At 36.9% G+C, this 14,163-nt stretch overlaps 1 protein-coding gene across 6 annotated transcripts in view; it reads left to right on the top strand.

Annotated features, from left to right (window-relative positions):
- MAPK8 (mitogen-activated protein kinase 8) overlaps nt 1-14,163 on the top strand; it is a 48,636-nt gene that overhangs the window by 32,826 nt on the left and 1,647 nt on the right. For 5 of the 6 annotated variants that reach the window (XM_075504942.1, XM_075504945.1, XM_075504944.1 and 2 more), the window contains exons 6-11: nt 2,555-2,720; nt 7,572-7,643; nt 9,652-9,834; nt 10,662-10,786; nt 11,737-11,800; nt 13,746-13,823. In XM_075504942.1, the coding sequence (XP_075361057.1) occupies nt 2,555-2,720; nt 7,572-7,643; nt 9,652-9,834; nt 10,662-10,786; nt 11,737-11,800; nt 13,746-13,823 (688 nt within the window). Of the gene's footprint in view, nt 1-2,554; nt 2,721-7,156; nt 7,229-7,571; nt 7,644-9,651; nt 9,835-10,661; nt 10,787-11,736; nt 11,801-13,745; nt 13,824-14,163 lie in introns of all 6 variants that reach the window. The other variant, XM_075504946.1, reaches the window with a different exon arrangement.

Genomic DNA, 14,163 nt, shown 5'->3' with positions numbered 1-14,163 from the left:
GTACTTCTTTAGTGTCCTCTAAAGCTTTAAGCTTCTTTTGGTGTTGGTAGTTTCATGTTGGTTTTTAACTAGATTCTTCAGCTTCTAACACAGCTGCAATAATCTCAGCATCTCAGTAACTTTTTCGAAGCTTGCTGAATGACTGAGATTACAACAATCTGTATATGTGCCTGTAGCACTGGATACTATCTGCCATAGAAATAAGTGTTTTTTTCATAGCAAACTGGAGGCACGGAACAAGGCAGAGTTCAAACACAAAGTTTCAGACAATTTCACCTAGAAGTTGTAGGGGGCATACTTAGCTGCTACATGAGCGGATAAAGATTTGATCTTGGTAAAGATTTGACTATAGCTTTACACCAGCTTTAACAGATGTTGGCAAATGGACATTACTGTGTTCAAAACATTTTGCAGAGATGGAGTTTCCAGCAAGTGTAGAAGTACACGTTCATTTGTATTTCACAATCTGAGGAGGATGAATGATCAGTGTTGCAGAGTTGTGCTTCACTGACTCGCTGAAGGACACAAAGTGTCTCATTAGTCTTGCATGGAGGCTCTGAAACGTATTCTGCCTTATTTTGAGCACTTAACAGAAGTGCCTAATTATGGAAAGCCTTCACACAAATCTTTCTTTAGAAAGGGAAAAGCCCATAGAAGCCATCAATTACCCTCCAGAGGTGCCCCTCTCTCCCTGTCTGGTTAATGGGGAGATGGCCATGAATAATCTCTGTTTTTAGGCACTGACATTTTACATTTTTAAGGTTAGGCAAGATATCTTCTGCTATAGGTTCTGGATATATTTATACAGCCTAACTAACTTGATCACTCTTACAGGAGCTTTTGAGTCCTTGTTTATTTAAAACATAAGAGGTATTGGTTCTGCATGAATTTGGATGCAGTGTAAGTCAACTCTTACCTCCATCATTTTGAAGGACAGTTCTGTATTCCAAATTACAACATGTTCCTAGGCTTCATGACAACTACATGATGTTCAGAAATTAAGGATGGGCAGTACTCTGTAAGCTTTTGCTTTTTGTCCTCGTAGTGATTTTTCTCTTGCAAAGGGAAGATCTCTCAACGTTTTCAGTGTTAATCCTGCAGCTTTGGGGAGGATGAGTATAGTTAATACTATGAGCATCCACCTGGGATTCTGCAGTGAGCATCCTCCAAATAATAGAAGTGTGCAAAAATAAAGCTGATAATAAACAGGATTGTAGCAGAATCTGAAACATGCATATTAAATAACTGGAATGCCTTATAATACTTGAATTCATTCGTGGCGTTTAAGAATCTTTTAAACCAAAGTTGTCTGCAGTATCTTTGTGTGTGTGATTTGGAAGTGCCTGTGTGAATATGTAAGTATGCAAGACATTTAATTATCCATTAAAATTCTTTTGTTCTGGAACTCTTTTTTGTGGCTTCCTCTCTGTCTTTAATGCAGCTTTCTTAGCTTTCTGAGGAGTTTGCTGAAAGCCATACAAATACAAATGAAAACTACATATATCTTGCAGATAACCACTTTTAAGTCTTTATGAAACAGTGAAAGATAGGGCTGTTTAACAAATGCCTGCAGCTGAAATGCTGGAGTCCTCTGCCACATCTTGGGTTTTTCTCTCATTAATCTCAGTAGAGTGTAGGCAGAAAGGATCCAAGCCTTATCTGTGTTAGCCTGTGTGCTATGAATGATTTTATGATGACAGACTTATTCTGAAGTTATTTGGTTTGTAATATTTGCTCTGTGACATTCAGATGTGTGTAAGATCCTCCTGAGATAATGACCGAGTATGCCTGTTTAGTGTCTGTATAAATAGATGTTGTAAAGCCTCTATTGTCAATGTGGTTTTAGGGTTCAAGTGAACAGAATACAGTTACCACGTTTCTAAGATGATCTGAAGCTGTATCAGGGCATTCTCCACGCCAATTTAATGATTGTTAACTTCTGGCAGTTTTTCAATGGTGCCCTTTTGGGTTTGGTTGCCAAAATTAGTATAAAACCAAATCCTAAATGGGAAACTAAACCTGTGTGAGCACAGGGATTTCCTTCCTGTTCAGAGAAACATCTGCATTGGTTCAAAAGAGGTAATGCAGCCTCAACTAGCAAAGAAACCTTTTACTTTTTACATTCATGTTATGATTTTAATAATTCTTGTGTCACGATGATTATTGCGTCAAATCGTTTAAGCAATTGTCATGTTACTTGTATTCTGCATCGTAGTAACAACAGTTGTTCCACTGGGCAGTTTCTAGACCTTTCCTCAGAGCTAACATTTCTTACTAACCTCAATTTATTTCAGACATTGCTAACATATCTTGTAACACTGGTTGTATTTTCCTTCTTTAATTGCTATATAAATCTACAAGTACAATAAGGGAGTTAATTCTGTAGTGTGCTGAATGCACATGAATTAATGCAAGGGGAAAAGAAACTGCAGTTATAGCAATAACCTAGTTGTATATGTGGAGTTTAATGTTAGCAGTATTATCTTTTTAAAATGTGAACCACAGAGTACTTTGTGCTTGTCTTAGCAGTCATCTATGATGTTTCTTTTTAAAGGATTTAAAGCCCAGTAATATAGTAGTAAAGTCAGACTGCACTTTGAAGATTCTTGACTTTGGACTGGCCAGAACTGCAGGAACTAGTTTTATGATGACGCCTTATGTAGTGACTCGTTACTACAGAGCACCAGAGGTCATCCTAGGGATGGGATACAAAGAAAACGGTCAGCAAATATAGTCTTTCTTTGGCATAGCTTTATTTTTTGTTTGGCACACCACATTTTACATGTTAATGTTTTTTTTCAAGCTGTAGAAATTTTATAAATTAGCTTTGTGACCAAATTGCAGATTCTGGATACACCAATTTGTTTATTCAACTCAACCCATTAGAAATGTTTGCATTTAATAGGAGAAGAAATTGAGGGCCTTGTTTGTTTAAAAATTTAAATAACTTGCTTGGTAGATTAAGTTTCATCTAGGAAGAACTGGAAATATATTTTCTTAATATGTGGTATGTACCTTGATATACCTTCACCTGACTTTATTCCTGATGAGGATGTATATTGTAATTCATCAGTAAATGTGTGTCCTAAATTTAATGTTTAAATAACTATATTTAATATAGCCTTTCAGGATGTAGGGAACTCAAAGGCTACTACTTGAGACAAGAATGCAGAGAGTACTGTCATGAAGCATCATAGATTCTTTGAGGTCCATGACGAATTCCAAGGAAATTTGTTTACTTTGTCCCTTTGCTTGCATACATTTCCCTCCTCTTTATACTCGCTCTGTGGCCCTTCTTCTCTCAGTATCTTCTAGAAGAAAATAAGGAAAGGATACAGCATTTGAGGGAAACACATGATCAAGTACATTGCATCTTCTGAGTGAAACAGGTAGTATCCTCTAGGAAACCAAAGAATGTAACACGTCATTCCTGAAATTCTGCTGTAGCGGCCCCAATTCTGCTGCCATTTCATTGATCCACTGTCGCTGTGGTCAGTTCAGCTCTCTTGGTGTTTCCACCTCAGGCTGGCACAGTGCACAGAGGTCCCTGTTCGCCGAGGGTATTTTAAACCCTCTATTGATTAGTCCTCCAGTAAGGCCTGTGAGGTGCCCTGGTGCTTGAGGCTTCGTTGGCCGTCTCCTGGTGATGTGAGGTACAGCTCCGCAGGTTACTGACACAACTGGGGCTTGCTCAGCTTTTCAGGATTCTTAATATAGTCTGCAGACTTCCCTGGCAACTGCATACAATTAGGGCAAGTGACTTCAGGTTGTGTGTAAGCGACAGAGAGTTGATTTTGCTGTCATTTATAAAAGCCAAGAAGAACTTCTGTTGGTGTTGACAGTGAAAGAAACCAGCTCAAAGTAATGAGAATAGATAATTTTTGCAAGGCTGTGGTTTTTATTTCTGTTTGGATCGTTAGTGAGCATGAGAGGATGTACATTACTTCAAATGGCCTCCATGGTTGGCTACTTCTCCCGTAATTTAGAAGTCAGAGGTTGAGTGGAGCAAGCTTAAAGTTATTTTTTTTAACTGCTAAAGTTTTGTAGAAAGCATATATTTAATTTTGTCTGTCTTTTTCTTTTCCCCCCAAGACTTTACACTGGCCAGCTAAGAGACACTAGATAAAAGAACCTAAAGCTGTAGTCTGAGTCACACAGCTGCCTTACAGAAAGAATTGCTACAGTGGAAGTCACAAGTTTTCCGACTTAGCTTGCCCAGTTTACATTTTGCTCTTAAATATTAAGTAATTTTGAGTTGCAAAAGTGTGAAACATTCTTTCCACTAAAATGTTGCTTAGTTTATTACTGGAGTTAAATAGATCGTGTTCTAGAGCACCCTGTCATGCTAATGACAATGCTGTTCCTTAAGCAAGTGTGAATTGTGTTGTGCAGCAGAATATAAATAAAAATTTACTTTCATATGAAAAACTATCATGTCTTCCCCGAAGCCAAATACATGGTCCTTGAGTTGAGAATGATGCTTTTGGAGAATATAAGTTACATATGTTGGCTGAGTCAGAAGACAATCTGCATTTCCATATGTCCTGTTGTCATTAAAAGGCTATTTACATAAACTGTTACGCTTTTCAATCTCTGCCTGATGAGTTCCTCGTTTGTGGAGCTCCCCTGACAGGGAGGCAAGGCTGCAGGGGTGAGGAAGGCAGGTACAAAGGATGTACTTACAGTAAGAGCCATGGGCTGTCCAGGATCCTCACCTGTTAGCATTGATGCCTATTTTAGCCCTTTAAACCCATAGTTAAATTAAAAGTTAACTTAATTTAGAGTTAAATATTGAAAATTGACAGCTAACTAATGTTTAACATTAACATTTAGTGTAATTGAACATGGTCATCTGGCAGCTTTATGCCGTTTCAGTGCCCTGCTGAACTTATGTGTGAAGATTGCAATATACGTTTTGATGACTGAGATACATACTGCAGAGTAGCATTCTTTTGGTACTATACTACACACATATGAAATCTTTAATTGTTTTAAAACTAGCAAAGATCCCAAACAAACTGATGACAGAGTTAACTTCTACATAGGTTTTGATACCGAAGGAGATAAAGCGCATTTGGGTATGTTACATTGAGAAACCAGGCCTTGCAAACTCAAGAAATTCAGAACTGAAGGACACCAAAAGTGTTTGTGCACATGTACCTTAACATATTTAAATGTATGTGCAGTTATGTGCATGATTATCAGGAAGGAAGCATTGAAAAGCAAGGAAAGCCCCAAACCCTCTGAAGCTACTACTTTTAAGTTTCCTAGTGTGTATACTGGGTTTGAACTTCATTTTTACTTGGTATTTTTTCTCTTAGAATTATAGAAAATAGTAAGTTCACTCCAAACAAGGTTTTTAAGAATAAAATACACTCTGTATGACAAGCAGTAGATTTTTAAAAAGATTTTTCAAATGTGTAGTAAGATTTTACTCAGTCTTTTATAGACGTATTCACAGGAGTTGTCCTCAGCATACAAGTTAGTTTAGCTTCATAAAAAAGTTAGAGACCTATCAATAGACAGGTTTTGTTTGATTAATGAAAGTGGCAAACCAAAACTCCCCCACACATCACAAGTTTGGTTTTGTAGGGTGACCAGAAGAATGGTTTCCAATGTTTTTCTTCGCCTCTGAAGTAATTCGTCTTCTGAGGCTTGAAGATAAGTCATTGACTCACGTTATTTCTCTTCCCAGACTTCTCCATGCAATTATGGGCATCGTTTTTATCGTGTTGGACACAAGCTAATTACACAGATTTGGGTATATTTTTGTTTGTGATGGCAGCAGATTGTTTTGCAGGTGGAAAAAGTCAACATTCAGAATTTTATTTTAAAAGTCAAATGTAAAACTTGGCTTCAAATCTTTGGGTCTCTAAGCCAAAGAATATGTACTTTTCTTAAGTATTGGAAAAGCGTTTTTAAAGAAAACCCACCACTAATCATAAAATGTTGACAATCATTTTTTAAATGAACCAGGCCCTTAATTTTGACCTATTAATATGTACAACTATGATCTCCTATCATATGATTTAGATACCATTTTAGAGGAACTTGTAAATAAGGGGGAAGGAATATTTTCAATAAGAAGCAACGTTGTTTGCTTGATGTTGAGCTCCTTTAGAACTTTTACATGTGATTTTTAGTATACAATTGTTCTCATTTAAATACCCTTCTTATCTGCTTAATTGAAATTCCAATGTCATGTTTGACATTAAAGTATTCATAATAATACAAATTCATTATTATGACTTCAAGAAAACTTTTGCATACGGAGTTAATAGTATCTCTGAAAGCAACCACAAAAGAAATGGACATACCTGTAAAAAGTAAACTTGTGCATCTTTGAGTATGTCTTCTGAGTGATTTATTTTAAGGTAATGTAGAAAATGTGTATTTCATAGCAAAAAAAATTGCTTTTGAGTTTTTCTTTTGTATAAGATGTTATTTCAGCATAACTGGAGAAATATTTTTAAGCAAATAATTTTAACTGAAAATCTTTTAGGAGCATACTAATATTGTCATTAACTGATCCTCTAAAATTCTAAGTGATCTTTTACTGATTGTGTTTGCTTTTTATTTAAAGGGAGAGAGAGATGCATGGTAATCTGACTTTTAGGAAATACTTGATGGCAGATTTTAATTCCTATGTAATAACCAATTAATTCTCCTCCTCCAAGTATAGACTGTTTAGATACACAGTATTTTTAAAGGTCAGTTTACTTGGCTACTTTTAAAATTATTCCTACAACTACAATGGAATTACTTTCAAGAAATAAAATTATCTTTGGTGCTCCAATCTAGTCTTATTGGCAGAGGTAGCTTTGCAAGCCTCGGAGCTTGGAGAAGGTCTTTACTCTGCTTGATTCGTGTGTATCTCTCTCTCTCTCTCTATCTCTCCCCCCCCCCAGCCCCCCTCCCCTGCTCTAGCTCTTGCTGTAGCACTGTGTTAAACAAAAGGATGTTTTTCTGCCTTGTATTTGAGACAGTTAAAAGCTAATCCTTATATATCATGTAAAGTGTTTTCATTGATTAATATAAAGACTTGCTCTTCTTCCTGTGCTGTCTCTGCAGTTTATAGGATGCAGTCATGTTATGCTTCTTTTAATTTTAAATGACCGTTTGCTTTGCTTTCCTTCTTTTTGTGCTACAAACATAGTGGATTTATGGTCTGTGGGGTGCATTATGGGCGAAATGGTTTGCCACAAAATCCTCTTTCCAGGAAGGGACTGTATCCTTGTGCTGCTGCAGCAGGTTGAATTAGTTAGGAAGTGATTAACCTTTTTATTGATGTTGTGTCATGAAAATGCGTATTGTACTTTTTTTTTATTAAATGAACATGGATTTTTTCTGTGATACACTTAAAAAAAAATGAAGAACTTCGTTTATATTCAGGCTGCACCTAGCAGTAGGACATAGTCTCTGCTGGTCCTGTAGTTAGCATACATTCACCTTCACTCATTTTCATTACACATGCTTTTTATAGTCACTTCATGTGTGTGTGTCTAGATATTTTTGTTTACTTTATTTTGATAACTATCTTTTATGTTAATACCATTGCATTTTGTTTTCAGTTGACATTTGGTCAGTTGGGTGCATCATGGGAGAAATGATCAAAGGTGGTGTTTTATTTCCTGGTACAGATCGTATCCTTACCTTTGGCCTAGGACATAGTTGTAAAAGGTCAAAAGATACTGCAGCAATATAGTTCCAGATTAAGGTGGTGCTAATTTTTAAAATACTGGTTTTAAACTGCCTTTTCAAAGTACAATTTGCAAGTTCATAGTTTTGGTTCCAGGAAGCTGCAAAAATGTCTACAGTTAAACCATTTAAAGCAAAATCACAACACAGCATTACTGTGTATGACTGTCTTTAGGGATTAATACTAAGCAAGATGAACAAAATACCACTTGGGCAAACAGGCTTATTTTTCCTTTTTTCTTTTTCCTTTTTTCTTTTTATCCTCTTTTTTCTTTTTTCAATTTAATATAGTGTCTATCCGTTGCTTTTGGATGTTGTCACATTTAAGACAGATTTTTTTTGTCTTTAGGTGGTGTTTTACTGGTTCACGTGCATTGATTTTTTGCTTTGGAGATCATTTTTGTGTAATAGCTTACTAATCTTGTTTAGTGCCCGAGTGTGTTAGCAGTTATTATTCTTTACGTTTTATAGGAAATGTTTACAAAAAATTCCTAACCAGCTTCATTAGTTACACACTGGAGTTTCATATTTTTGTATGCAGAAACGATCCTGCAGACAGCTTTCAGAAATATCTGGCACTCTGTCTTTCTACTCCACGAATGGCTTGGTGGTATCTGTATGGGTTGTCCTGTGAACAATACTTCAGCAAAGGGTCTGCTCCAAGCAAATAGAGCTGAAACCTCTGGATCATCGCTAAAATTAGTGGATCTAATTGGAGTTTGGAATCTTATTTGTTTTACTAGTAGTTACGCTCCAGTTTTTTAGATGCTGTCAGAAATCTTTCCTGCTTTTGCTGCACGTTAACTGTTTAATAATGGATATAGTACCATTTACGGGTGAAGATTGGGTGAAGATTTTGAGACATAGGGAGGAGATCCAGGGCATCCTTACTTTCACACGGCTCTGTCATTGCATGAGCTGCACCATGCTTAGCTTTATGGATCTGGTTTGCTAGCATGGCTTTTCAGTTTAGGCTCAGTGCCATACAATGTAAATACCTTTTTTTCAAGGCCTGTACTAAAGCACTGTAGAGCTTGAAAATCCTTATATAAAGGTCTGCTGTTACATTTTAAGAACATAAGAGGGGGCCTGCTACATCTGACTGAAGGTTTAGGTAGCCCAGTATCCAGTCTTTGATGGTACCCAAAAAGAAAAAGTTGGGGAGAATACATGAATGAGATAAGCATATACAAAATTTTACCTGAGCTCTCTCCCAGTATCTAACCAGCTGCAACTAGGAATTCCTGAGCCAAATGTTGCTTTTTTTATTCAGTAACACGTAGTAAATTCTTCTGCCATGAACTGGTCAATCTCCCCTTTAACTTGTGTAAAATTTTCAATTAAGACGTTCCTTACACATCCTTGAAACTCTTTAACTTCTGCATTCAAGTCTCTGACAAAATTATCATTGACCTGTGTGGGCCAAGATCTCATCCTTTGTGTGCCCACTGGTGCTCAGTGTTGGATGTTGTTAGAGAGAGATCGGTGACTTGGGAGAGTCCAGGACTGGGCTGAGGTATCAAGATGAGGACAAAGGACCAAGCACCTACCCGGGGTAATTCTCACAAGTGCCTTGGTGATGTGTAGTAGCTTGACTACTGTGAATACGTGTTCAGATCAGGAAGTGAGTTCTTCTCCAAAACCCAAACAACGCCTTTATTTAAATTCATTTAATACATTTTGTGAGTCTCTTAATTTTCTCTGTTTCTCAGAAGTATATCCTTTGCTACTTAATTATGATTTCGAGTAAAATGCATGTTGCCTTGACTTGCTCTATCATAGTCTTGCTTTGTTTCACTGTTTTCTCTAAGAAAGTAGTCCTAACTAATGATGATGAACTTGATATTTTATTATAACTTTGTGTTTTCTCTCTGTTGGTTATTTCATGTGGTTTTAACATAACTTTCTAGCTCAAAATTAGACACAGTGTTTTTCTTAGCTGCATGACCTTAGATATTGATCAATGGAATAAAGTTATAGAGCAGCTAGGAACACCATGCCCTGAATTTATGAAGAAATTACAGCCTACAGTCCGAACTTACGTGGAGAACAGACCTAAATATGCTGGATATAGTTTTGAAAAACTCTTTCCAGATGTCCTTTTCCCAGCTGACTCTGAACACAATAAGCTTAAAGGTAAGGTCTGTCTTCTGTGTGTTGTATATTTTAAAAGTTTTAAAACTGTGATATATTGAACAGAAATGTGTCTTGGTTTTGTTCACTATAAAATCATCCTGCTAAGGATTTAAATATTACAATATTTATATCATGGGAGTGGATGAACGTACTGGCGTATGCTTACCTTCACTTTCTCATCTTTTCTGAAACAACTCCTATTTTGGAGATACCTTTATAAAGAAAAGTGAATATATATATATTCCTCTCAGTGACAGATGCCAACATGATTTAGAGAAGAGTGGGGGGAGGGTGGAATAGAAGTTGTGTAGGCAGAACAGATCTTCTTTCTCTAGGGATGAAAATAAAGTTTTTATACTCATAATACATAGATATCCTGTAGTTACTGAAATAACTTACAGGTTCTAAAAGTCATCTACACAGTGGAGTCACAGACTCACCATATTTTCTGTGACTAACAGTATGTGACTTTTTTTCTCCATAAACTGTAAGAGAGGGGTAGTAGGTGCTTGCCCACTGCTATTCCAGACAAGGCTGTACTGCCAGCTGAGTTACATTTCACATAAGGATGTCATGCCAACGTGCACTGTATGCTGAAAATGTATAGTGAAACATGTCCAACCCCTTTCCCACCTGTGTTATTCTCTGCAAATTTTTTTTTCATCAAATGGACCGCTTCCCTAAACCCCAAATTATGTGAGGGTTGCGTAGATACTAAACTGGAATTTGTTTACTCTGGGTCTCCTCTCCTTATGAGCTTTGAAATACTGTATTATGTGCAGCATATATGATACACATAGTCTAAATAGAAAATTTTGCTTTTGCAGCAAGTCAAGCAAGGGATTTGTTATCAAAAATGCTGGTTATAGATGCTTCTAAAAGAATCTCTGTGGATGAAGCCCTGCAGCACCCATACATCAATGTTTGGTATGATCCATCAGAAGCAGAAGCTGTAAGTTCTTGTTTTAGGTCTCTGATTAGGAAGGTACAGTACTAAAGCAAACTTGTTGAGATGCTTGATATAACTGCTTGAAAGAAGATTGTTGCATGATCTACACATTTCACTAGAAGCTCAACTGAGCCGTAATCATTTTTATTGACATGTTTATTAGAAATAGTATTAGGAATGGGCACAAAGTGAAGTAGCTGTATATCTGTGTGTGTGTTCGTGTATAATTGCATATAATCTCCTGGACACGTATTAATGCATCTGAAATCTTCTATATAGGGTTCTGATTTATTGAGCTTCAGTTGTTTCAGTGTGGTTCGATTGCCCTTGATAGGATTCTGAGGTATTTACTCCTGGGCAAGAGAAATATTTTCATTAGTTGTAGCAATTGATACTACTCTTAAACTAGAAAATAAGTATTTCAGCAAAATTTGAGTACCAGATCTTGAGCTTTCAGTTGTTGACACTAATGAACAAAGGGTTTAATTGAAAATTTTTCTTAAAAATTAATTTCAGGACAATTTCAGCTTATGAGAAAAGTCATTTTTTTTAAGAGAAGGGTGGTTGGTGATGGCCCACTAGGAATAGAAAAAGATGCTTGATGTAAATGGTGCAATTAGCATTCTGCTGATCTATAGTAGCTAGAGGGAAAATTTAGTAATTAACAGTAAGTAGGTAAAAAGGGCTGCATGGGCTGGAGACTGCTGCACTTAGGAGCTCTTTTACCAGACTGTTCAGTTTCTATTTTAATTATTACAGTAATGTAAGCAAATCTGTTAATCAGAAGAAATTTAAAACATGTAGCAGCATCTAGAAAATAGGCCAAGTCCAAGTATGAGAGAATATATGACCATGTAAATAAATCAGGTTCATATTCTGAGTGCTTTTTTTTCATTTATTCTGGTTTTGTATCCCTTTTGATCGCTTTATCATGAGTTAGTTTTGTTTTTCAGCCTCCACCAAAGATACCAGATAAGCAGTTAGATGAGAGGGAGCACACGATAGAAGAATGGAAAGGTAAGAAGGGCATTTTAAGTTTACTAAGGCCTTTGGAAGTAGGCTGGGCCCAAGGGTTACTGTTATTAAGGTTCTTCTGAGCAACCTAATAGTATTTACTTAAACTATTTGGAATGGCAAGGGAATAGATCAGTGCTTCACAACCTCTCGATTGTTGGGACACTAAAATTTTTCCTGTGAAGGTGCTGAACCTTTGTAGTGAACTTAAGACCTGCTTGTTTCAGTTGCCTTTTGCAAACCATAAGGCAGCATTTTTAGGGAGGGTAACTCTTCTGGACAAACGGTTACAGTTGAAAAAGGTGCAGGACTTTGAGCAATGTAAGTCTGAAGTAGAAGCGCTAGTCTTCAAGTGAAGAGCATATTAGCAATAACTATACTCTTTTAAATCAAGCAGATGATTTGAAAGAAGAAGCCATAAGGAGTGTTAGTAACGGGAGAGATAGTGAGGTTACAGCTGGTGTGGGAGACAGTGATGGTTATCATCTCTGGGATCCTGAGAAAGTAGCTGGGGTTGAGGTCTGGAGCAGATTGCAGTGTGACATAAGATTCGTACCTCCAAGATGATGATTTTTAGTGTTCAGTACTGGTTTAGTATGTATATTTCCTGGTCATATATGAGGTGTAAAATGATAAAGTAGAAGGGGGGAACATCTTTGTTACTTGTAAAGCTTGTGCTTAATTTTGAAATTGCTTCTAAAAGGTGTGGTGTTATTGCAAAGGTCCTAGTGCTAAGAAAAAATACAGATCCAGAGAGCCGTGCAGCCTATAAATGTTGCATTTAAGCAAGAATTTAGTGCATTGAGCAATCTAATACTTCGTACTGAAAAAGTCTAGGAAGGGACATTAGATCTGTATAGCCTTTTTATCCCCAGAGGAAAAAGATTAGGGAAAATGTTTCATGAATCATTTTTGACAGTTTCATTGTGTTAGCTGGTAATGGATACAAGTCTGTAAAATCTGGTACTACCACACTTTTAAGTTGCTTTCTATTAGAAACTGAGTTTTAATTGTAAAGGCAGAGATAAGGAGAATTGTGGAAATTCTCTTACCATCCTCCTTCCAAGCAAAGTTACTTCCCTTTTGAAGCAGGTGTGCTGAGGGTAAGTATTTCAAGCAATATGGAGTTTACTTTTGAGACTCCCATGGCCCTTGAAATTATACTTCTTAAATGCTTTTTTTCTTCCTAACTGTTTGTACATTGCATTAGTTTGCCAGTGACAGATAAGAAGCGGTATTCTGACAGTCAGTTCTTATGAGTTGCATTTAACATGTTTAGACCTTTTCTTCTCTTGTTACTTCTGTAGATTCACAGCTGAAGTCTTTTCTGGGTAATAAGCTGCCATTAGCCTAGAAGCCTTCTGGCCAGTACACAGGGTGTATGATAGAAGCACTTCTGACCTTTTTAAGGATGAGGAACTTGTGTAACTGGAAGATAAAGTTGCTGCTTTCATTTGGAGTGACTACTTATACACCAATATTGTATTCCATTTCATGGTGATCTGGACCTTTAGATGTTGTTGCTGAGGATATTTAGTGGCAAATATGTGTTGGGAGGATGGAAATGCTGTTTGGGCTTGTTCCTACCTGTTCCTTTGAAGACTGCTGATGGAGGTTATCTGTACCAAAGAAGCCATTGATAAAAACTGAGTGGTCTTTAAGACTCAGTTTAACCTCATGTCCCCAAACAGCCTGGACAAAAGAGTCTTAGAACAATGTCAGTGTGTTCTTGAGAGTGCCAGGCCATTGTAGCTCCAACAGAAAAGAATTGTACATTTTTACCTCACTTGCCAGTTGTTCCGTAGCCTCTACAGCCTGTTGTTCAAAACTAATTCTGAACAGTAATAAACCTGTGAAATTTAAATGTACATTTTAATGGAAGATGTATTATCAATCCAGTCTTGGGTTTGTAAATTCATTTTTTGCCTTCCCTTCTCTGCATTTTCAGAGTTGATATACAAGGAAGTCATGGACCTGGAGGAGAGAACCAAGAATGGGGTTATACGTGGACAACCAGCCCCTTTAGGTTGGTTACAATAAAAGCACGGTATAAAGCTACATTAAGTTGTAGGTCAGGAGAGAGTAAAGCTGTTGAAGACATCCAAGGGTAACCTAACTCAAAAATATGGCTCTTAAATGACCAATAACCTCTTGAATTCTCTTTGAGATACTGCTTATTTGAATGGAATGTATGGGGGTGCCATCTCTTTTTATTCATCTGGTAAATTCCTCTATTATTGTCCCCATGTAACTGACGCCTCATTCATTTCAGTCCGCAAGAAGCATCTTGGTGTGTACTAGTACTCTCTTGCCATAATCTGGTTAGATGTGTAACTTGTAGCTGGTGCAGTTTCAAATAAAGATAT

Source organism: Mycteria americana, chromosome 6 (genome assembly GCF_035582795.1).
Source record: "Mycteria americana isolate JAX WOST 10 ecotype Jacksonville Zoo and Gardens chromosome 6, USCA_MyAme_1.0, whole genome shotgun sequence".
In the NCBI taxonomy this organism is placed as follows: domain Eukaryota; kingdom Metazoa; phylum Chordata; class Aves; order Ciconiiformes; family Ciconiidae; genus Mycteria; species Mycteria americana.
Note: the sequence above shows the minus strand (reverse complement) of the source record. Positions and strands in the feature narration are given on the sequence as shown.